Source organism: Trachinotus anak, unplaced genomic scaffold, assembly GCF_046630095.1.
Source record: "Trachinotus anak isolate AG129_WGS33_773 ecotype Australia unplaced genomic scaffold, CSIRO_AGI_Tana_v1 ptg000002l, whole genome shotgun sequence".
Lineage (NCBI taxonomy): Eukaryota > Metazoa > Chordata > Actinopteri > Carangiformes > Carangidae > Trachinotus > Trachinotus anak.
This window is the reverse complement of record NW_027273853.1, coordinates 18,924,512-18,950,269: the sequence shown is the minus strand read 5'-3', so window position 1 is coordinate 18,950,269 and position 25,758 is coordinate 18,924,512. Positions and strand designations below refer to the sequence as shown.

Below are 25,758 nucleotides of genomic sequence, written 5' to 3'. Positions count from 1 at the left end.
TTACAACTAAGACAATGGATGTTGACAGTCCAAATGCCAACAATTGCCACCTTCGACTAATCACAGCACCACCCGCTAGCCTTGAGGCACTCATAAACAACATTCCTGCCCTGAAATGTCCTCTGCACACCACATGAGCCACATTAAACTTCACACAATCTATAATCCAAGATATTTTAAAATATCACAACACCTCCCGAATCCCTCACACATTCTTATATTGCTTCACATTTAGTTTTTTCTTGTATGTGATTCTCCTTAAGCACAGGCAATAACATGCTGAAAATGTGTCAGTAAAACTAATAATAAACTGAACAAGCATCATACAAGCCAAAACAATCTCTGTCAGTCATAAAATTTTGGACACTGTATGCACGTTACCTCTCTGGCTAGTGCTGCATATGAAGGCCAGTCTGTCTCTTATGCAGTGCTGTGATTCTAATTTTTTTTTATTTTATTTTATTCAAGCCTAAAGGCTAGTTTAGCTGCATACTGGAAGACGAGTAGTCAAGTCAAGTATCTTTATTGTTATTGTTAAAAACAACAAGACAGCGAAACAGCTCCCTTAACAATGTTAAATTGTGGTTACATTGCAATAAATATTTATCCTGACAACAGACAGAACCAAAAGAGCAAATTAATTTAGAACAAGTGAATTTATCTCATGTTGTCGATAGATTTTTCAGTTATTTCAAGATAACACAGAAGAAACAAGTTTTGGAATACTCACTGATCCAGTGTTGTGGTTTGTATCATTCACTCCATTCACATGATGTTGTCTTCATGATTCTCAACAGAACTAAATATGAGGCAACATACAATGAATGGTTAATTTAAGGTTGTAATGGAGAAGAAGTAATTTAGTAATTAATCAAATAAAAGGTAACTATTAATTATTATTAATGACAAATATGACAAAAAATGTTTTTGCTGGATGGATCATTTCCTTTCGTAAACTGATCAAAACTGTCAAAAAAAACCCGTTTTAAGTCAAAGAATCCAGACCAAATCTTAAAAACCAACCAATTTCTTCTACTTCTAGGGACAAATGAAATAATTGTTAATTATTGAAAATGTATTGTTAACCTCTTGGTTGGTTCGATTAATGAGCGTTAGTCAACTATACTAAACACAAAGTGCACAAAGAAGGAGAGAGAGAGATACTCCAATCCTTTGGACTTGTGGTTTGGAAATCAGTCTCAGGCATCACTCGTTGCTCTCTATTAAGATGTAAAACACCACAAGATCACATTTGAATAAGGCATGGCAAGTCTCCCGACCTTGCCATGCCCAATTGACGCCCCTCACCGTCTACCAAACCACCGGATGACAAGTCTCCACAGTCTTTACGCACGCAGAGCGCACGGAGAGTTTGCGAGCACGCATGGAGGGGTCCCTCCCTTTCAGGCTGTCCGTGGCCTCCTCGCCCCGGCAGGCAGCTCCAAGACTCTGCCAAACCTTCCTGATCCCCCATTTCCCTCTCTCTACCTTTCGTCTGAAGAAACAACCCGGCGTTACGTCAGAAAGTGCAGGGCAAGCAAGACAGCGTCTTAGGAGCTATTCGTAGGCATTGCTGCCAAACCCGGCTTGGGGCTGCTGACGAGCTCACTGCAGCCAATGCAGTTTACAATTCCTCTTTTAAAACAGCAGCAGTATGTGGTAAGTCAATTATTCATTCATACTGTTTTGTTTTCCCGCTGGGATTTTTTTCTCACAGCTTTCTTCACATGACAGGTCTCTGTTGCTGGCACAATTGCGCAAAAAAACCCAACAGTGTAAACGGTGTAAAGATAAAAAGTAGGCTGGTTTACCCCGTAGCCTCACTGAAAACACCATGACATGATGAAGCAACAGAGATTTTTGACGCACAGAGATTTCTGCAGCATTTTTTGTGTTTGATTCTTTGCTGATCTCAAAAACAAAATGCCCCACGCTCGAAATAGGAACCCTAGCCCCATCCCAGAGGTAACATGGGACACGGGATTGAAGGAGATGAACGAGACCTGGAAAGGAGCTATCGCCTGTCTCGGGGTGGCCGTCTTCTTCGTAATGACCATCGGGATCATATACTGGCAAGTGGTGGACCAGCCCAACAAGAACTGGATCCTCAGGGGGACTTTTAGCGGACTGATCTGGGAGAGAAGAACCCACTCGCTGGTCATACAGACCCTGACGGAGGACAAGACATATGTGGAGATAGATGTCGGGAACGTGGGGAACCCCGACATCGAGGTTCCTTTTGTGAGGAACCTGTGCTGGCTGAATAAAACGGAGTTCTGCTATACGTGGGACTCGGTGGCCGAGGTGAAGATCTCGCTGGAGGTGAATGAGGAGACGGAGACGGAGTGCTACAGTATGACTTGGGCGCCGGTGCACTGTCATGTGGAGCTGAAGGTAGGGTCTCTCTCTCTCTCTCTCTCTCTCAGTGTGCACTGACCAAAACACAGCCGGGATCGTTTTGACGCAAAATGCAAAGTGCAAAAACACTTTCTCATCTGCAGTTTGCTGAGAGTTTGTGGGCGTGTGGCTGTGCATGGATGTGGTGATATTGCTGCATGATTTCAAACATATATTTGACAAATGTTTCATTCAGCAGGCCCTTATTCAACGTAAACATTAGCAAACGCACTACCTCATACGCTTCGAGGATTTGTTTTAGCAGGCTATATGGGTGATAGACGGCAGTTTACCACCTGTTTATATGAAAATGTTAATTTAATATACTGCATTAAAAACGAATTGTGTGGTCGTTTTGAATTGGAAATGAAATAAGCGTCTTAAGAACAGGTTGGTTTTTTTTTTTGCAGCAGGCAGTGCCACACATAACCTGGTTTATGTGACTCTGATTTTTTTTTTTTTTTTTTTTTTAAATGAATTTGCTCATTTGAATTGAATGAATTTCTATTTAATAAAAGCCACCAAAAAAATTGTAGCCTGCGAAACAATGCACAATAATAACGGCTGAATGACTCACATGAACTGAAAATAAGTTATAGAAAAAAAAAAAAAAAAGTTTGCGTGGTACCCTCATCCCTTTAACTGCACTGAGCGGAAAACATTTCGTGTTAAATCTGCTTCGTCGCAGTTGTTGTGCATTTTTACACGCACAGTACTTACTGTACTCGACCCCCCCCCCCCCCCCCCCCAGCTTAATTATCAAAGGCATTTAACTATTGGGATGTTTGGGGAGGTTAATCTGTCCTCACTGGAACATTCCTCGCCGTAACTCCCTGTCATGTGGCGCTAGTGCTCTCAGGAAATCTTTCCAAACTGAAGTCGCCTTTATTTTTCTAATTTCCAAAATCCTGCCCGGTGCCTCTCAAGTGACCCCTTGGCACCTGTTTTGAAACTCTTTAACTGAGCCCAGATTTGCTGACATGAATTAAATGGGCCCCTGGGTTTGCACATTTGTCCCCAACCCCGACAGTGGCTTTGAGGAAGGACAAGTTTTCTCTAAAAAAAAAAAAAAAAAAACACTCTTTCACTAAATCCCCTGTGAGTGTGTTGCTTTCTTTGAGTCTCATGTACCAGCCATCACGCAGCCTGCCACTCTGCGCCCTGGGTTTCTGCACTAAAGTAACAGCAACTCACCCTGAATGTCAAAGATTAGACTCATCCATACTCTTAAGACATCAACTAGCCTACATAATGTGGTGGCACTGGAAACACACCAATTTAAATTTAAATTTAAATCAACTACACCTTGTACCCACTCATAAATAAGATGTACATTTTCTTTTAAGTTTTGGAGTGCTCTTATAAACTGTTTCAAATATTCACTAAAACGTTTGAGGGCGTCGAATGTGAAAAAGCAAAACGAATGAAACTTGCATTTTCTTGTACCCTCTGCTGTCTAATGTGGCTCTTTTAACTCTCAACTGTACCACTCATTTTTTTTAAATCTATATTTCCTTTTGTATGTTTACCTTTTCCAGTGAAGTCTTCTCAGCATCAGTTTTACATGTTCATTTGCTGTCACAGTCTTCACTCTGGCTTCATGAACGTCAACCTTTTTCTAACTCTTTCCTTTCCTCATGCTGTTCCTGTTTTTGTGTGTGATTGCATATGTGTGTGTGTGTGTGTGTGTATGTGTGTAGGACTGCTTCTCCATGACCAATGTGTCCTGGTACGGCGGAGCCAGTGTCCAGGGTCAGACGTGGCCGATCAACGATCAAAATGCCACCATGCAGCCCTTCATCGTCAGTGATCTGAAGGACAATCCCTCTGGCTTCGGCTCTGCCCTGGAACGCTACTTCCTGGGCTCATCAGGTCAGAGGTCACGGCTGGGGTTAATCTTTTGTATCAGCTGAGGGTTTACTTTTAGTGGGGAAAAAAAAAGTGGAGTTGCAGTTCTTCCTTACACCTAGGTCTGCTACAATGAGAGAGACCTTTTCAAGTATTTGAAATGACACAGGGTCAAGAGTTTTTCCACACTTGCCACTGGTGCGGGGGTTAGCACAAGGGCTTGGGAAATCTGACCCCACATCAGCTGGTATACGATGCGTGGCGTGAATCCCAGGGCATGAGGGAAGCCCAGTGGATGTTGTTGTGTTTTTTTACCCCTCCCCTGAACATGACCACTCCACCCATCACTCATTGACATGTTTGTTTGTGTTTGAGCTGAGAAAAATGGTCCAACCACCTCCTGAACCGGCATCTCCAAAGCACAAACCACTGACTGGAAAGGACGGCTAGCCCACAAATAGAGTGCAACACGATACTGTCTGCGGCATCTCAGTTTATTAATTTAGAGATTAGACTACAAAGGGACACAAACCACCTTTAGCATCTTAAATTAACTCTTAGGGATACCGGGGTAATTGCCTTTTGTTTCTATTAAAAGGGCAGGTTGGATCAGGGCCCTGCTGACTCTTATAACACACCAAGTTATTTTGGGGGTGTTAGATTTTATCCTGGGGGCAAAGGGGGGAGGCAGGGACCACTGGCGGATGTGAATGGTTAATGTGACTGATGAGGAACGTTTGTGGTGTGTGTGTGTGTGTGTGTGTGGGTGTGTGTAAAAGTGTGTTTGTGTGGTAGCTGGTATAGCATTAACCTCAGGGACTCTGGCCTCTCGAGCTGGCTTTGTGTGGAGTTTGCTCACTGAACTGCTGCTCAAACTAACAAATCTTTGTTCTTGCAAGATTTTGAGGTAAATATAATCTTAGTGTCGTAATCAGACACGAGCAGAACTGCAGGAAATTGCAAAATACACATTGCAACACATATTTCTTTTAGACATATACTAAATGTGTTTGTCTGTCAGTGAGTAGAGTGAGTTTTTATGTGTGACTAACTACAACATTAAAGTGCAAACACGTCGCAGCGTCATTTAATATAACTTCAGTGATTGTTAGTAGTAGCCTCATACACATTTATTCACACACTGACAGAAGCAAATGCAAACATGCATGCCCACATACACCCATACACATTTTGGGATCTTACGTAACACAGTAGCAGACTTAACAAGAGAGTCACATGACTGAAATCTCTTTTCAACCTTGTGAGAGAATGGCAGTAATTATCAGGACCCTGTAACCCTTTGTTTCTGAGCTTAGCACACACACACACACACACACACACACACACACACACACACACACATGCAAAGATGAGATGAGATCCCAATGAGAACAACTGTTTGACCGTTGCCAAGTAACCACTCACACACACATACTGTACATAACCCCAAACATAGCAAACTGATGCTGAGCAATGACAATTAAAGGTATATTTAACATGATATCTTGGTGTAAAGTTCAAGGATGTTCTTGTTTGACTCTTACATTTACAAAATGTGCAGGTTTGACCTCAGAGAGAATCATTTTTCACAACTGAAGATTTATTGAAAATTGTACTAGGCTATGTCCCTATTGAGGATCAGTGAAAATTGTTAGTGAAAAATGATTTAGATGGAGTTGGACAGGGCAGATAAGCGTTGGGTCTCCTCCCCTTCCTTCATGTAAACAGCTGACGAGTTCAAAACAAAAGAGATCTAACAATGCTCAAGCTGTAATTCCTCAGATTTGATAAATGTGTCAGGAGTACTTTGCTTATCGTAACATCAGTTCACTATGTGCACAAGTCTTCTGCTCCACAGAGCACAACATGAAGCTAATGCTCATGTGTTTGCCTCATTTTCTCTGTCTGTGTCTGTGTCACCCTACTTACTAACATTTATATCAACTGCTGCTATGCTTAAGTAGCTCCTGCATTTCAGACCACACTGCAGTTTGCTGTTTGAGGACCCTCCCCTCAGTTGACTGATCCCCTCAGTGCAGGACTGGGTATATGCCCCATCTGCAGTGTCATTTTTGCATAATGCACATTGGAATTATGCACATCAGATCCACTGGTTACCTTGAATAAATCATTGAGGAAATCCAGGTTCATGCAAAGCGACAACACAAGCATCTGTGTTCATGTTGCACATCATACTGGTCAGTTATGATTTATTATTATGCAAATACTGCTGCTTTTGCCATCGTCTTCTTTCCAACAGCTCTGACAAAAGTAGTACCCGATACATCATTTTTTAAAATGCGATATGACTGCGGCTGAGATGAGCAGTGTGATGTGGTAGAGTTATAACTGTGTCACTGTTGTGGTTAATAGTGTTGGGACAGGAAACAATCATAGCAGCTTTTAGAGGAGAAAAAAAAAATTCCACAGTTATGTGTGAATAGTAAACAATGTTATTATAGGAAACTGTGAGTTTATGCAGCCATGTGAAGGCTTAATCAGATTATTGATTTGATCCTAGCTTTGGCAGCGAAGTGGTATTATTTTTTAACGTAAACCGACCAAACCTAATTGAATGCAGCACCAAAAATCATATACAGAATGTGAAATAAAGGCAACATAGAAAATACTTTTTTTTCTAATACAGACTTGGAACCACATTTTTATATTAATTGTTATGTTTCCAAGTAAAATTACACAGAAAACACATCAACTGAATCAATATGACTATTAAAGTGAATCCAACTTAAATTATTCACTCTATATTAGTGTTATTATATTATGTGCAGCTCCATACGATCAGTTTACTCTTGTAATGACTGTTTTTTGCACTAATAGTGTCCAAAAACTTTTTTGTGATGCTCCCACTAAACTAACAGTTTTACTCTCATAAGTTCATGAGAGAAAGCCGAAGCACTTGGATGAAAAGTGGTATAGTATAGTTTGTTTTCCCCCGAACAGATTGAGAAAAGGCAGCACCCCAGTGGTAATAAAAAAGCACAAGAGTCACTACATGTCTCGATAATATTGGTGAATTTTATTCCAATTTAATGGACTGACAAATCTGCATTTCAGCACAAAGTTTTCATCAGAGCTATGATGCCGTCTTTTACCCTGAATCTGCTCATGAGGAAACAAACATATTTCCATTTTAATGCAATATTAGGTTTCACAGCTGCGTGGACCCCATGACTGTCAGTGATATTTTCTGTTGTACATGTGAGGCGTGGTGTGTGCATGGGACCTGTCTTCACTGACTCTAGTTAGTCATAGGGGCACATTATAAATGTGGTGGGGAATATGGAGCTGTGACTGATGTTACTAACCTAAGAGGACCCCTGGGGACAGTTAAAGAGCAAGACAGACAGACTGAAACATAGATCAACACAGCAAACAAAAGATTACATACAACGCAGTAACAGTTGATATTAAAGAGAGTAAAGGGGGAAAAAAAAACACAGAGTAGCAAAGTACAGAAGAGGTAGAGAAGTAAAGCAGAGAGACAGGAGAGAGGATATATGCAACCATGCAGTAGAGTGACATTTGAGAGTGTTGCCAACTGGAGGAACTTGTCATAGCCCCACCTGTCTTTATCCATACAAAAACAACTGGGCTACTAAGGACAGATTATATATCACTGAAGCCACATCCTGCATTAAGAATATACAACGGAACTCTGTACCAAAGCTTTAAGGGCTTATTCCAACATTTACTCAACCTGAGATCCTGAGCATACAATTTTACATGCTGTTGTAGTCAGCAAACATGAGCAGAAGCAGTGTTAGATAAACTGTCGACATGTACATACCTATAATTTAGAAAGAATTACTGCGCATGGTCAAATCACATGTCAGCAATTATGTGCTGTTTTGATGGAATACTGGATGGACGTAACAGTAACTGACAGGACTTGTCTCTGTGTCCAGGTCATAAAACAATAAATGAAATAAACATTGCACCAACACTTAACTTTGTTAATTCACATAGATGAAATCATTATTGCTCCAAGGTTTCTACTTTCATACTGTTTTCACTCATTACGCTGCTCACAAATTTCAGATGCAAAGGATGTTATTTATCTATTTACTAATTATTCATTTACATTCACAATTTATAAAAAGAAAATTAAAAATAAGACTTTCTTGTTCAGTAGCATAATAATGAAATTTTTATCAAGTGTTAGGCATTGATTTTTATAGCTGTAGTACCAAAGCTAAAATCCTAGGATTGGATATAGTTTTATTCATGCAGAGTTTTTTGCATTAAAATATTCATAATACAGCTGTCAGCGTTTTGTATTCTCTATTTATATTTTTCACATTCAAAACCTTCAGTTAATTGATGGTTAATGAAATGTAAGAGCCTGTAGCCATACTAACATTTTAGCTAAAGCTTTGTCATTATGAAAACACATGGAAACTTAATAATAATAGATTGTCAGTATGGGAATCCAAACATTGTTGCCTTTACTGACTAAAAATGTGAGCAGGCACATGACATTTTTCATCAATTGAACAACATCGAATTCATTTGTATACATTTAATTTATCATCATCATTTATTCATCCATTATTGTAGTTATTTTAAATCTTATATTAGATTCTGTATCATCCTATTTGGGATATTGGCACCTTTACAAGGAGCATATTTGCCCGCCTTTTTTTCCCCTTAAATATAGTTTTCTCCATTCTCTGACTTTTTTGAAAGTGTGCATTATTCATCTTCTATCACCTACATGCAGATATTGTTCGCCTACATCAGACAGATAACTCGCATCGAAGTTTTCCCTTCTCATCACATTACAAATAAGGACTAGGAGAGACCCTGTTTTCAGTGAGCGCGTGATAGCTGTAACTTTGACATCACCTTGCTCTTTTGCAGTTTAGATCCAATAAAATAAATTTATCTACTGTCTCTTCATATCTGCTTTTTTCCCCCTGCTAGCCTTTGTAAAGTTAGTATGAGAGATTAGAATCAGATATAATTTCTGCAAAACTCTCAGGGTCTTAAGTTATTGGACCACATCCTACACACACATGCACAGGTTATATGTGTCCATATGTGTATTACTTCATTTTCTCTCTCTCTCTTTAGCTCCATAGTCTCTCCACCTTTCATTTTAGCATAAACTTTTCCCCCCTCCACCTCTCTATCTGCCACTATTCTTCTTTATTTCTATCTCTGACTCAATCTTTCCATGTGGGATCCAAAGAAATGATACTTCACTGCTCCTGCCCATTTGTTGTTGGTCTCTTGGAGGGAACTGGCCAAGCAAAACACACAGATAGGGATTAAAGTTATGTAACTGTCATGAATTTAGATTTTTTTTTCTTTCAGATAATGATACTTAATCAGCTTTATTAGATACAACAGAGCTTTGTAATGACAAGACAGAGAACATTATGGTAAAAACATATTTCCATCACGGTGTTTCATTGTGAGCAATAGTGGAGGAAGCAAGATAAACACAAAAGAAACAAAATTATTTTAAATTTGATTGTTACTCAACAATCTGTGTACAAAACATCCATGGAAAGTAGCAGTTTTAGATGTTATTTACAGCAACACACTACGGCTTGTTGTTGTAAATAGTTTCAGGTAGATTATTTTTTTCACATTTTCTTTGTCTTCATGCTAAACCAAGATCATCGGCTCATACATTCAGAGACATAAATGCTTGAAATAATTCAGCTTGCTATAGAAGGAAAACAAGCTGCCAAGACAAGACAAGCTTACCCAGTGGGTCACCAGGACAGACACATCAACTCTCCTTGACAAGTCAGAGGTGAAACGCTGAATGAATGACTCACTTAGCCAACTGAAGCTTTGTTAAAACAAAGATGTCCTCCTCTGTATGAAAAGGCTACTGTATGAAAATCATCTGACAAAATTTTCCACGGTCGATCTCCTACCTAATATTTTCCATCAAGGACATCAAGCAGGAGACAGTAGGGAGAGACTATTTAAATGAAGGACCCATACAACAGCTTATGTCGACTAATGTAATTACACTACGGACAGTATGAGAGTGTTCACAACCTTGTCTGTGAACATGAGATCAGGACTACTTTTTGAAATGAACATGAATTCAACCAAAATTAGTGCTGAACTACTTTAATAGTTTGCTAACTTCACCAGCTGAGACTGAAAAAACTGAGACAATAAAACTGACTGATGATAGGAATAGAGCAGAGAAAGTCTCTTTAGTGTTTCATTATTTTTTCAATAAGTGGGATTGGAAATTTACTACCATGGCAAGATCCCAGTTTTGTGGCCATCAATTTCTTGAGGTTGGGCACAGAAACTAAGTTTCCATTGTTAAGGAAATAAATGCCTGAACATGCATATATACACACACACACACACACACTCACACACACACAAACAATTGCACGCACACATGCACACACACAGTTAATGTTTCAGTGCACATTTTTATAACCTTTGTCAGGTCTATAAGCGTGTGCAGGATGCGTGTCATAAATAACAGTACAAATATGACAAGTGATAGAGTACAGCCTAGGGAGTCAGGCGTCGGCGTTTTCCTCCACACCAGCCACTATCTGAGGGCTGGGACACCACATTAAAACCCTCCTGACCCTTTAGAAGGTGCGTGGGGTCACCTCCGCTACCACCTCCCAACATTCAGCTCAGACCGAGCAAGAGGAAGTGCAAGAGCTTTATGGTCCTATAAGTCCGGCTGTGTTTTTCTTGGAAGGCCACAGTTTCCCATTAAAGACAGAGTGTGTGATCATGTGTAAGAACATGTGTGTGAAGGAAGAGGCGATCTGAGGTTGGATGATTTGTGTGTTCGCTCAACAGCTGTAAAACCGAAGCATGTGTGTGTCTAATCATTCAAATCTGCCCAGTAAACTTCATTCATTTTTTTACCTTTGCCGATCTGCTGCTTTGAAGGTGAGCGGATGCAGTCAGTCGGGCATATAATTTCACTTTTGAGAGCTAGTGGAAAATATTTCGAGGGAAGCTTGGAGTGTTTAAGGAATTGTTCTAAAAATAGGGTCCCCCCTCACTTCCCCTTTAACTCCTGGGCTCCCCACCTTGGCTGTAACTCAAACCTGCTTCACTTTCTTTAAATAACACTTATTGATTCCTGCTCCTGTCTAGTATATGCATCCAGAGATACTATTCAGTCAAAGATGTATGTCTGTGTTGTGCAGAGCACTGCACTTATATAACCAGGGTTAGAAGTTCAATTTTGATCAGGAGTTCCCCCATACTGAGACCCATTGCAGTACTTGCAAAGTAGTTTAAGTAGAACTGCACAGTATGAACACCTAAGACAGGATTTAATATTCACATCTACATATTTAGTCAAAGATGGAGCAAAAGATACAGCGTTTTTTGACCAGACTGTCCCATTTCCTCGGGGGCCCTGCAGTGTCATCTCCCATAAAGATTATATATGACTCGAGAAGGCATGCTTACAAACTTATACTCCTCTTTCCACCCCATGTACACTTTGGTGAGACACACTGTTTGCAGGCTGCTGTATCTGCACATCATTCTACAAGGCTGGTTGGTGTCTGGTGTACTCTGGTCGCCTCTATTTCCACTGCCTGCATTCCACTTCCATCCTTCCATAAAGCTATAACATTTTCTTCACTGTCCCACTTTCTACTCCAGTGTGTATGCACTGTAGTGGCATGCACAGTTTCATAATGTCTGTTCCTTATTAAATATTAATTTTGACCATGTGCAGTTTAAACATATAACAGAGCTTTCTAGCAAAAATCTTAATTTATCTGCCATTAATGAACTTGTAAGAGGTAGTTGGATGTGACCTAATACCATGTGACAGGCAGCTGAGGTGTTACCAGTATCTCTTTGACATTATCCGTTGCAAACACGTGAGAAATACCCTGAGGTTGAAGGCTCTTCACTAGGCTTTATGCCGTACTGGAATACTGATCTCCGAAACTATTAATCTGATTATAAACTGGTACATGAGTATCCTGCCTGCTCCTGGTCCCTGCCTGCATGAGAACAGTAAGCCCATTGAAACTAGAGATGGTGACTGAAGTGAGCCAAGCTCTCAGCTCAGGGTTCTCAGACTGTCTGCTTGCTTTGGAAGCAGGTCTTCAACCCAAATCTATTCATTGATCAACTTCAAATCCCAAATCCTAGTTTGGCTGCTTTGAGCAGATTGTGCAAAAACTCAAGCAAGGGGCCACGGTTAGACTCAGGGTTGAAGGCTCAGCTCAATCGTTGGCTTGGTTCTTCTGACCTGAGATGGGATAGACCCACAGCAGAGAGGAGAGGAGAGACGAGAAGAGAAGAGGTGAGGAGAGGAGAAGAGAGGAGAGGAAGGTAGACAAAGTTGGGAGGGAGAAGGTTGGAGTCAGGACGGGTGAGAAATGGTGAGGGTAGGGGGTTGGGGTAACATGAGAGCGAAGAGGCATTCCTTGCAGGGCAGCTACATCTGCAGACACAATTAACTGCTTCCCATAATCTTATCATTTCACACGGCCGGTGAAATGCTGCATACATACAGTATGAGACAAAACAAGGGAGTCCCTTAAATAAGTTTACTTATTTGATCACAAGCATCATCTTTATGATTTTGTGATCTGGTCACAGAGTGAGTGTGAGACAGAATAAGACAGACATATCAAAGGTGGGCTTGTTTTAATCTTTTGGAGCAAATCCAGAAGGAAAAAAAATGAATGAAAACAAATATTCTTCTTCATAATCAAATGTAACTTTCACTATATACCCCAGCTACTCCATCCTTCTCACGTTGGTGTGCAGTGTAAGCTTCCTACTTGGAAATTGCCAGCAATCTCAGGGTAAACTCATCCAGCCACATACTGCTATATCTCATTCTAAGGAGTGTTTTTCTCACATCAGAGTGGAGCAATATCAGCTGACGCAGCCTACACTCTACCTCCCACAACACTCCATCTGTCTCACTCATGCCAGTCTCAGTAACACTTGCGCACTATGTCATATAAGAGGAATCTGCGATGGACTTTCTCACTCTTGTTTCTGCTGCTATACATCAAGGCCCACCATATATCTGTTTGCAGTGAACTCATCTCACATGTCTTCACCTGTCTTCTTCCTACCTCACAGGTGTTGCAGTTCTTGTATCTCCTGATATCCCCCTGCAGCTTGGGGTGGACAGCAGACAGCAGTTCTGCCTGCAGTCACTGCCCAGTATGGAGCGTCTCCCTCTACAGTACAGTGTGTGTGTGGCCCACAACGTGAAAGCTGCTCACCAGGAAGCCATGCGACAACTATCCCAGCCCAGCAGGCGGCTGCCCAACATGAAAGCGCTGTGGTTAGTTCAGTTTAGGTTAAGATTAGAGGAGACAAGAGTTTCCTGGCCTCACTTCTTTGCCAGAAGGGGGATTCTGGGGTTATCATAATGCCAACAAGTCAAGCAGTAATGCATCTGTGAGCACTGACTGAAAGTTTGTGGGTATTTGGGGAGTCATAAGCTAGAACTCATCCAGGTTGTTGATCCTGTATGATCCTGCCTGTGTGTTTTACAGGCTGCCGTTCTGGAAGCTGCTTACCAATGTGGATTCGGGCCCGAAGGTGGAGAGGGAGCTGAGGACCTTCTCTAATCGTCTGAGGAGACACCAGCTGGGGGAGGGAGTCATCAGCCTCAATGAACATTCCACCACCCTCCTCTCTGATATGGTAAGTTTTCCTCACTGCCAATTGTATTCAGCAATGGACGTCATATCTCTATTGCATCTTTTTAAAGTTAGACCTATTCTAAAGACCGAAAAAAAACACATAATACAAAATAAACCTGAGACCAGAACAAAGAACAAGAGTTTGCATTAGCACCACCACTAATACCATGTCAGCTACTGCCAGCTACAAGCAACAAACAACATAAATAACTATGCTTACTGTTCTGTTACGTCTTCTTCTACGCCTTTCTACCAATTCTGGTGCACAACAAACTCCTCACTTCTCAACAAACCCCAGAGTCTAACTGAGGCTCAAACATGTGGCTGAGTCTGATGTTCCCTCTGCTAACCATCTTCATACACTCTGCACTTTCACCTGCCAACCTAGTGCAAATACATATATTTCTCATGTGAAATAACCAAAACTGTTCTAACTAAATGTAGGCCCCAATCACTCAAAGCTAAAGAATCATTGAGAAAACTTTTGTTTCTGCAATTTAAAAGTTTGTTATCTTGCACAGGGGTTCTGTGACTTGTAATTAATGTCTATTAATGAGGATTTTTGTCCTGTACATACATTACAGCACAGTAACCCTCTACAATGCATGTATGATTTGCTGAAAGTTTTCTTGTTCACCCTCCCTGCCTTTGGCCAATTCTTGCTGTAGACTCTCGTAATCCTCCTCTTCAGCCCAGCTGGGCTGTGAGGCTAGCAAGGGTTCATTGGTCAGAGGCTGATCAAAGATAGATATGAAAAAGGTTTTCTTAAGTGGATCTAGAGTGCGCTGGAGACAGGTGGGTAATGAAAGAGGGAGGACAGGTTCACTGAAATGTCAGAATGTAGAAAAAACATGGTTAAGGGCCTGTTGAGTGCAGACGACACTACCTGCAGGACACTTTCTGAATTGTGTCTTAAAGCTTGTAAATGCGATATGTTGTGCTCATCTAAAATGTTTTCAGGTAATCTAAACCTGAACCTATGATTTGGTCCGTAACTCTATGATTTTAGTACAGAACAGCAGATGAGAGTTTTCTATTCTTTGCGATGCTTGATAGCTTTCTATCATTGTTTCCAGTTTCTTTCCTTGAATGAAATCTGCCCACAAACAAGATCACAAGGACCACAGTCAAGTGGATCTAAGTCAATACCTGGAGATATTCCATTATAAAACAAATATAGCTGAGAGAAGACAAACAGAGCCTCTCCTAACAGATCTCAAGTTGCTCTGAGTGTGGTAACTGATGAATGGCGAAGAATTAGATGTGTTGAGATTCAAAGGGATCTAAGCCAAGACCAATTCAATCAGGTGATGCAGACACCAGCTTGATGCTGTGATCTGACCAGGACCAAGCAACAGAAGAGGAGGCAGAGGGGTTTCACATAATCAGTCCATCAGCAAGGTCAAGCTCGGGCATTTCACTATATACATTCACAATGCTTACAGTATGTTCCCATTACCAGTTCAGTCCGTGTGAAAAGGACAGAAGGAGGGGGAGAAAGTGGGAGGAATAACACACGTCAGTTGATGGATGCCATTTGGTGAACAAGAGTTTCCCTTACTCACAATCTCAAGTTTTCTGGTGCATCAAAGATATTAAACACCAGTGTTGTTGGCTCTATGTCGTTCAGCTCCCCTCAGTAACTGCCATAAAGAATCAGCCAAGCGTACAGTGCTGCGTGGAAACTTATGGACGTTGAAGTTGTCCATTAAGTGTAAGGCTCTGCAGAAGTGTGACTGGCAACAATGATCCTCTGTAAAAAACTAGACTTCTCTTCCACTCCAGTTTTACAAGTATTCATAAATTATCAGTCACACTATGACCTTTCTTTTCCAGTTTCCATATTAGTTTGGAATAACTTGTTGGCATTGGAAAATGTTGGTTTATTAATAAGTTTGCTATGTTTCTAAACTTATTACGGAGACACTAAATAATTTAGCTTTTTGCAAACCACGTTTAAAAAAAAAAAAGACCTGAAGCAAGTTTTGTCTTCTCTTTGTCAGTTTATAGTTTTTTGACAATTATTTGGAAGTCACATTTAAATTCAGGACAAAAAGATGAACAAAATGAACACCAAGAGTAAAAAAAAAGCATTCTAAGAAATTACATAACATGTGCTAATCTACCCTTTCTTCCCACCACAGCTTCAGTTTCAGAAGTCAACTTTTGTATTTTTAAGAGGTTTTGTTCCACGGTTATGTAATCTTAAATCTGTCTTTGACTAGGATTATATGTTACATGGTTCTGACAGAGGTCATATTGTCAGAGCTACAATGTGCCCTGTAGAAATCAACATGTCATTATAGAGCTACTATGCGTAATTTGAAGTCACACCAGTTTATGAACATTTGAACTCTCCCATTAGTGCAACATATTGTTAAATATAAATTATTTAGATAATAATGTAAGCAGTTATTGGTCAGATTATTGTTAAATGATGCTGGTATTAGGCTGCTTCCCTAATGCAAAAATCAGACTACAACTGTGGACCTTATCACAATATGTGGCACATAAAGAGGTTTTATCAGAGTGTATCTCTGTGTGTCTCTGCAGGACCATGATTACCTCAACATCAGGAAAAGGGGGATGTCCAAGAGACTGACCAGGGACCTCCCACTTGTCAAGCTTCTTAACATTTCCATCACCCTATCCCCTTTCCTGGGCGTGGACACCACGCAGTTCCACACCTCCCTTATGGACGGAACCGAGGCCTATTGGCTCAGTCTCCCCTCAGCCCCCCAGGGACAGCTGGTAAGACTTTACTGGAGTGCATTCATCATCCTGTTTTACTCACTTAGCTGTTGTTACATTTTTGCTTTTACTTGAGGTTTCTTTGATTTAATTCTGGTTGTTGTTGTGGTTAAGTGTCACCTCCCTGTAAAGTAGGAAAATCCACTTCCTTTCACTTGGATTGGTCCATTCACAGAAATATATTCTGTGTCTGAAGTATTAAACTGGAAAGAAACCAGACACAGAACTTTTTCCAAATGGGACACTTTCTATCCACCTTGTAGTTAAAGTCAGAGTATTGTGAACATAGCCTAATTTAATCTATCACTGCCATAGGAGATACACTGTTAATAAGAATTAGTTAATTACCAACAGAGAAAATGATAGTAGGGTAAAACAAACTCCCATTAAAATCTAGTTACATCTTTCCTTCAGGTCCCTGTGATGAGTCAGTGGCGAGGAAAGTTCTGTGTAAAGCTGAACATCACCAACCCAGGAGCAGTGAGCTGGTTCCTGGACAGAGTGGGATCCCTGCAGGCCCATTTGGGGATGGAGTACATCATGCTAGAGGGGGGCGAGGGAAATGTGTTTGAGGAGCAGGCCCTGAGGCCACCACTGGCTCTGGGTGGAGACAAGTACATCAGCCTGCTGGCTGACCTGGCCACAAGGATAGGAGACTCTACCATCATGACAGCAGGGACACGGTAATGCTCTCAGGCATCTTTATCAACAGGCATTTTTTCCCCAGTGGTAATTTCTATCATTTGTGGAGAATTTTAAGTCATACCTATCTTTATTCTGATTCTGTTTGTGGCTTAGGTCAAGCCACAAGCCACTGTTTGTGAGGATGACCCCCTTGCAGTCCGACTGGAGCCCATTGGGCCTGAAGGGCATCATTCCCTCCCTGCTGCACCATAGTCTGCTGGGATACAACTTCCTCATTCCTGATGCAGTAGGTAATACCACAGCTTATGGGCCACTTCTCTCATTTTAATTTTTTTTTTTTACATGAAACCTAAAACAAAAACAGACACAGAACACATCTGATCTTCCCATCTTTGGCAAAAACATTAAATGTTTTCCTGTAATATTCAAAATTCCTGTGAGGGCGGATCTCAGCCAGACAGACAGCTGATGTCTGTGAGAGAACTATTTACTTTGAAGTGGAGAAAAGAGAGAGCTGTCAGTTTTACACGCAGGATAGATGGCCTGATATAATTGCACTCAGACTAACTTGAAATGTGGTAGACTATTAATTTTATCCTTATATATCCCATCCATCAGTGCTGGTAGGTGTGAGAATTGTACTGGGATCTTTCCCATTTTCTTGAATCTTTTTTTTTTTTTTTTTTTTTTTTTTTTTTTGTACCAGTGTATGAATGACTGGATTTATGAAGTTTTAAGTCCAGCCCACAAGGGCTTACAAAACACCACAAATTAATAAAAGCCAGATCCAGAATGCAACATTTACATTGTGTATTTATGATACTTAAGAATAAATATTAATAGTCTACTTTGTCCTCGTTCCCAGGGATTTGAGACAAAGTTAAACACACTTAAACAGTCCAATGGATCATAATATTTTCTGCCCATCCATTTCTCCTAACAGGTGGCTCTCTGTCTGGAGACCTGGTCACAGATGAGGAGTTGTTCATCCGTTGGTTGGAAATCGCAGCCTTTCTTCCTGTTATCAGCTTCCACACACCCCCCTGGGTCTGCGGAGAGGACCGGGTATACCGCCATAAACCAAAAACACATCACAAACCAATCAGAGCTCCGCATGTAGCGACGAAAACACACTTTAACCTGCCTTTTATAACTTTTTTTTTTTCACTTCAACACACTTCAGCCTGCACCACCAGGCTGAGGTGTCTGTCATGATATCCGCATCATCTACATTAGATGTAATTACAATAGTGATAACATAGTGGGTTCACATTCTTTTCCAGACTTGATAACAAGATTTTCACTTGTGAAGATTTACAGTGAAGAGATCAAGTGAAGTGATGTGTGAATGCTGCCAATTAGATGTTCTAAAAGGGAGTGGGAGATTATCCTTCCTTCTCACACAGCAGTTAAGATTACTTATGAAAAGTAGCAAGAGAGAAAGAGTCAGCTCTGTGGGTCAGTGCCGAGAAGTTCCCACCATGTCAAAGAGCCAAAGGAGCATGAGGTCTGCCGAGACCTGGTCTATCAAAACTCAGGCTCAGCTCTCCCCCCAGCAGGAGAGGCAGGACTAAACCCTGTCCCTCACCGTTGGAGATCAGGAATGTATCGCTCACAGTGCAGGGCGGGAAAACAATGCCTACAGTCTCAGAGAGTCAGGTGACAGATATTGATACGTTTGACAGTGTGTTACCACAGCTCGGGTTCCTGCACAGAAAAGCACTTGATGCTTCTCAAGCCAGCGAGGGCTATTTTTCCCCTCCGCTGCCCTTCCCTTCTTGCCTCAATAGGAGCGATTGTTTGGCCCCCTCCCAACATCACCTGTGGTTAAGAGTCCATCTGTTCTGAATTACAATCTCTCTCTAGATTTATGGCTCGCTCTCGAGAGCCACTTCAGCAGGAATGATAATGAATTTGAGGACAAGTCTTGGAAAAATACTTTATTGTAGCAATTAAGATTTCCATGAGTAATTGACAAGTGTGACAGAGTGGGAGTGATCAACAGCTTTCTTTCCACCAGGAGAGGACTGAGGCAGCAAAATATATTGGTTGTGACTTGTGCTGCGAGACAAAAATAAAAATAGGTCTTTTGGACAGCAAAACATTTGACAGCAACAGTGTTTTCCATTTTGGACCCTTGCATGGCCTTCAACTCATAAACTCAGATGAAGTGGGACTGAAAAGACATTTTTTTGAGGAGAATAGATGCATGATAAATGACTCTGTTTTATGGGCGTTTTGATTTAGTTTAAATGTGCCACACCTTTATTTCCAGAATATGAGGCTTCAGTCAGTCATAGATAGGTCACAGCAGCGACTGCACTGGAATCAAACAGCAATAAAAACCTCAAACCCACACGCATGCCTGGCTTCTCAATTAGAGAAAGATCCACTCAAAGCCAGGCTGTGACTTCAAGCTCATTCCTACAAATGTTCTCAATCCCAAGTCATAAAAATACATTTTTTATAGATGCGGTCAAGTTTTGTTTTTGTCATGGGACACTGAAGAGGATGTGACCCTTCCAGGAATGCTGAAGTAGTGTGGTCAGAGCAAGACAGGACAAAGACTTGGACAGTGTTAAATTCACTGAGTAAACAATGAGCTGCTCTTAAGGCCTGTCTGCATGTCTGGGTGCCGAGATGGCACAAATGTCTTTAGCAGACCTCATTGTCAGTATTATTCTTGTCCTTAAATCCTTGTGGCAGATGATTTAGTTTAGGAAAAGGCTTTTTTCATTGGTTTCAGTTTCTACATTGCTCTAAAATATACATCTGGATATTAGTAAAACCTCCAGCAGCTACAGCTCTGCAAAAGAAGCAGACAATTACCCTCCTCATGAGCCAACCTTTGTAATGTCAGGAACATACAAATAGATCATTACCCTCCTAATTATTTCTTCTGTAATCCTCATTATGGCTGTGTCTTGGTGATCCACAGGTGCTAAACCTAACTCAGACCTACATAGCAAAGCACCAGAGGGATGTGGTCCCACTGATAGAGAAGTATGCAGAGGAGTGGCGTATGACGGGAAACCCCATCTACAGGCCAATGTGGTGGCTCAGTCCCAGTGACCCCATGACCTTCACCATCGATGACCAGTTCCTCATCGGAGACAAGGTGACTTAATGATGTCCTGATAGGAGTGGATTGAGTTCCTTCTGTCAGGATCCTGTACTTGGCATATGATAGTGTATGATCCACCCCCCAGCTGTAACCTGATGTCTTGCTAATTAAGTATACAATTTCTCTGACATCTGATGTGTGTTGTTGTTGTTGTTGCCTGTTTCCAGGTCCTGGTGGCACCAGTAGTGGAGAAAGGGGCAGTGCAGAGGGATATTTATCTACCTGACGGGGGCTTCCAGTGGCAGGACAGCCAGAATGCTCAGGTGTTTGATGGGGGGACGTTCCTACAGGACTACCCTGTGGCCTTGGAGGAGGTGGCCGTTTTCTTACAGAGAAGCTGAGTCATGTGAATGATCCACTGAGTCACCTGACTTATCCTGTTACTGTTCTGAATCAATCAGTTCTTTTTTTTTTTTTAATACTTGTGCTGTTCTCAACTTGCACTTTTCCACTAAAGACCATTGACCCTTTCTCAAGGCTCTGTCTTGGGATGATATGTAGAAAGATTTTTTTATACTTGCACTTTACAGTTCAAAATTATTTGTATTTTTTTCCTTTGTGACAAATTTTCTTCCTTTTTTAAAAATGTTAATTGGTTTTACCTCTTGGCTGATTTGTTTCTGGACTTTTCTTCTGCCTTTTTTTTTTTTTTTTGTGTGTGTGTGTGTGTGTGTATGTAACTTCCGGAGAAATCTGTGTGTTTACATACTGCATTTCTACAGTCTTTAAATTTTTAGTTGCTGCTGGCTCTCTTGATAAGGAGGAACAAAGCAAACGCCTTGTTTGCTTAAAAAGAATCTGAATCTCTCAAGAAGACCAAATGAAGATAGAGAAGGACAAAGGAAGATGTCTGAAAGGGCTTTATCGAGGGGAAATGCTTAATGGGATAAAATTAACTCACAGAAACCTTCGTAAGAAAACCAATGCACCGTGGTACTGTATGTCTTGCTCACTCATTGGAAAGGCCTTTACTTGAACTTATCAGGCCGAAGGGCTGATGTTTTATGAATGTACCTCAAGTTACGGTTTTTTACTGCTTTGCAGAGTCATTGGACACAACAACCTATCACCCCTTAGCACTTATTCTTAGAATAGTTTAACTTCAATTAAAAATCAACATACCACTCTGTTGGACACATCTGAATGTCCTTTAGTACTGTAGGCCGCATTAACTTGAGGCCAAGCCACTGTCATTGTAACTCTGACTATATTTGAATTTAGATAATATTTAACCTACTTACTAACCTGCTGTAGTAAGGGCTTTTAAGTGAGCTGCTAATATTTTTTTAATTCTGTCTGATGTTGTGTTGATATGCTCTTTCGTGAATGCCAAATGAAGTGCTAAAGAAAGCCTTGTTGACAACGCCACAGAACTGGAAAGGCTATTTTAAATAAATAGTTTGAGATTTTGGGAAATAGACTTATTCACTTTCTTGAAGAGAGTTAGATGAGAGCCTGATAACTCCCATCTCTGTAAAGTAAATATGAAGCTTAGCCTAGCATAATGGGGGGAAACAGCCAACCTGGTCCAAATATAACAAAATCAGACTATCAGCACCTCTGAGGCTCACTGACTCACACTTTATATCTGGTTTATTTAATCTGTACAAAAACCAAAGTGTAAAAAAAAAAGGAAAAAAGTAACAGCTTTACATGGTGTTGTGTGGCACTATTTCTTTTCCAGAAGCAGATTTGTATGCTAAGCTAAGCTAACTGTCGTCTGTCTGTAGACTTCTCATTTCATAGGCAGATATGAGAGTGGTATCAAACTTCTCATCTTACTCTCAACAAAAAAGTGAATAAGCATATTTCCTAAACTGACAAGCTACCCCTCTAATACGACGACGTCGGGGAAAGAGCTCTTCATACCCCAAACGACTTCAATCTCATATGTAGGAAATGTCTTTGTCAGCCATCTTTGATTTACAAGAAATTGTTGAAACCATTACCTGATGTTTTAAGTCTCAGAGGTGCAGTGAACACTTGACATAAACCTTCATGAGTACCTACGTTGCTGCCTACTCTTTGGGCTGTCCTTGTAATCACTTTCACCCATGGCTTATTTGAGTTCAGTCGCATTATTGATATCAAATCTTTCTTTTGGTTAGAACCCTGACTAAATGATCTAAGTAAACGAGATGTAAAGAGATAACTTATTTTATTTTGTGATTATATCCAAAATCAGCCCATGGAGAAATTGAACAACCTTTGCACCATTACACATTGCTCTGTGTACAGTTAGTTGACAGTGCTCTTTGGCAGTGCTTTTCTTTATTGATTTGTTCTTCACAAGACGATCTTAACTGGCCAGCAGTGATGATTCAGACTCTGGAGCCTTATCACTTAGTGAATGCTTTACCACTAAATTGACTGTGTAACTTTGATCTAACAAGTTTACTGTATCAACTCCAACACTCAGGTCTTCTGAAGCTTATCAAATCACCAAATGTCTTAGTACAACACAGTATGTTGTGAACACATCAACGTCTTAATCTCTCCTAGAGCTGAATGTACAATGGACAAACTGTGATTTCCCAACCGAGCCCTTTCGTGTGAGGAGCTTTTCTAGTTCCCATTCTAATGCTTTTACGGAATGCTGTGGTATGTTCTTGTATAAGTTGCAGGAAAAGCTTTGATGTGTTATTCCTTCTCTCTACAGACTGAGCAAACATGGCGCCATGTGCCTTAATATGCCACTCTTAAATCTGGACAACACAAGTGTCTGGATTATTGCAGTATCAGCAATGTACATATTACGATGACTGTGCCATTACAAGTGTTTTTCTCTTCTGTAAATCAGAGAACTTAGAATGACAAAGTTGCAATAAAGTTTACATTTTCTTACTTCACTTCCTCAAGTCATTCAGTTCATGTTTATTGTATGAGAATTTTACAACATATATTTGCAGTGAACACAGTAGAGCAGCAGAGTGGACATATAAGTAGGGAGACCACCCTTCAAGTGCAGGAGGCAAGGTTTGAGCCCTTTATGTCAGAAAACATCTGGACAGCTCTTTGCCAGAGTCTTTGATTTTCCAGGTTCTTATAAAATATGCCTCTGTGTGTTTGACTGTTCATGCAATGAACTAGAGACCTGTCAGTCTAGTTTCTGACCTGCCACCAAAGCATTGTCGGAACGACACTGAATAGAGATACTCAAATATAGAAAATGATTAAATGAAGAAGTCAATAGCAAATCAATTGTTTTACTTGTGATATCTATTGCATCCATGTCTGCACATGTGTGTGGTCCTGTATGTGTGTGTGTGTGTGTGTGTGTGTATGTGTGTGTGTGTGTTTGTGCAAGGCTCTTGTTATTAACACTCTCCACTCTTCCTTCTGCTCATGTCAGAAAGTCTATGTCTATATATCTGCGGGCATGCTGATGACTAACATCTCCACTAATTCCCCTTAAACCTAATAAAAGTTATTTATAGCTTTGGTGAGCACGCAGCGGGAGAGATTCTCAGGGGAATCACATTCAGCTCTACCTTCACTGAGCTTCTCTTACTTACCTTCCTCCCCTGCTGCCCCTTGGCTGAGCTCCACCTTGGGGCCCCCACGCAGGCCCCTGCTCCTTTAGTGCAGTTAGACAGGTGCAGCTGGCCGCAGACATGCATGGTCCCTCCAGGCCAACCACCAAGCTCACCATCTCCGTTTACACCCTCGCCTTAATCACTTAGATTCATATGGCACTTTTTTTAAAGAATCTGGGCTCAGTTCTCAGTCAGATAATATTCACAAGACATACTAATGTGGCTCCATGGTTTGTGAGGTGATGAAGTTACAGTGCCAGAGGCTGGAAAGGAGGGGTTAGAGACCTGGAGCTAGTTAAACTTTGCATGCAAAACCTAAAGTGACCTTCATCTAATGTTTCATTTTTTCAGTTACTAGAGCTTCACAAAGTTTAATTTTATATTAACTTATTTCCTAAATTTAACATCATTTTAATTTACCCCTAATCTGTGTACAATAAATGACTTTGATATATGTTTGATATTGATCCTTTATTATGAACAGTGGATGTCCCCCTGTGAGGTCCACTTTAATGTGAAATCAAAGCATAATAACACAATTCCTTCCAGAAAGCCTGCGGTTAAAAACATCCACCCTTAAACTAACATTGAGCAGCAGGACACAGTGGTCCAATTATTGTTTCCTCATTCACTAAATCAACATATAACATTCAACCTAATTAGTTTGGGGCATAACAGAGCCTTATGTAAGTTGTCCAGTAGTGCAGGAAAAACAAACTGTCCTGCCAAAAACCAAAATCAAGAGTGACACAAATGATCAACATACAGTAGCTGCAGTGAGAGCTATGTTATTATCCACTCTTCACAGCTACCGGTGATTACCAATGAGAACATCCCTACTCCTGCGTGAATGAACAGCTTATAAAACAGGATAGGCAACATTGGCTCCCTTCTTTTCTTTGAGGGTGTTGTGGAGCAAGTGGCACATGAATTAAACTGGTGACAAGCAGAGGCCGCAGATCTCTCTCAAAGTCTACTTTTAGAAAGTGCAAGTCAAGGTTTTAGGTTTCAGTGTCTGCTCTTGAGTGAATGGGTTTTCCAGCTTGCCAATTAGGTTTACAATTTAAAGGGTTGTTGTCCAGGAGCCAGCCGGTTGCAGACTGTTGATTACGCTGTATGGATTTGTCACAGTAGGCCTGTCTTGTGTTTTGGAGAGAGATGACATTGGCTTTCTCCTTTGTGTAAACACAAATGAAAAATCTCTTAATGCACAGAAAATGGAGACACACTTCATGCTTTTGATAAAGACATAAAAAGCAAACATATACAAAGGCCTGGCCTTGAAAGTGATCCTTTTTCTGAAGCAGCCAAACTGCAGGTTCCCAGAGTAGATGAGGAGTAAGCAGACCTCAGGAATGCAGTCTGGAAATGTTAGCCTGCTATCAGAAGCCCAGGGCAGGGTGACATCGGGGCGGGTGTACCATTGTGGAGGTGTGTGTGTGTGTGTGTGTGTGTGTGTGAGTAAGAGAGAGAGAAAAAGGGGTGGAAAGGAGCTAGAGGGAAACTGTCACATATAATCACTTCCTGCCTATACCTTCCTTGGAAATCTGTCACCTTGCAATGCCTTTAAACATCTTCCGCTTAATTTAAGTTAATAGCTGAATACGCCATGAGCAGCCCAAGTGGAGGGACTTATTAATACCCTCAGAAACTGAACCGGCTTCTCGATGACGTCCACTTGAGCCCAACCACCTGGCGAGATGGCAGGATACAGCTTCCCTTTGATTAAGTAAACACTGAGCTAAGTAAGGAAAGATCTCATTTGCACATCGGACCGGTTTCAGGAGGTTTA

At 41.0% G+C, this 25,758-nt stretch overlaps 1 protein-coding gene across 1 annotated transcript; it reads left to right on the top strand.

Annotated features, from left to right (window-relative positions):
- Nucleotides 1–1,328: 1,328 nt before the first annotated feature.
- Nucleotides 1,329–23,279, top strand: LOC139636027 (SITS-binding protein). The gene is made up of 11 exons (XM_071503690.1): nucleotides 1,329–1,659; nucleotides 1,735–2,394; nucleotides 4,098–4,269; nucleotides 13,339–13,546; nucleotides 13,761–13,911; nucleotides 16,464–16,661; nucleotides 17,076–17,344; nucleotides 17,460–17,596; nucleotides 18,250–18,371; nucleotides 20,245–20,424; nucleotides 20,598–23,279. Exons 2-11 carry the CDS (start codon nucleotides 1,924–1,926, stop codon nucleotides 20,769–20,771), a joined length of 2,082 nt encoding a protein of 693 aa, XP_071359791.1. The 5' UTR covers nucleotides 1,329–1,659; nucleotides 1,735–1,923; the 3' UTR covers nucleotides 20,772–23,279.
- Nucleotides 23,280–25,758: the final 2,479 nt, after the last annotated feature.

Bases quoted from the DNA above. Each gene is read 5' to 3' on its own strand.
- LOC139636027 (XM_071503690.1), top strand. From the start codon at position 1,924: ATGCCCCACGCTCGAAATAGGAACCCTAGCCCCATCCCAGAGGTAACA. The intron at 13,547-13,760 runs GTTAGTTCAGTT...TGTGTTTTACAG, and splicing joins CCCAACATGAAAGCGCTGTG to GCTGCCGTTCTGGAAGCTGC. The intron at 16,662-17,075 runs GTAAGACTTTAC...TCTTTCCTTCAG, and splicing joins CAGCCCCCCAGGGACAGCTG to GTCCCTGTGATGAGTCAGTG.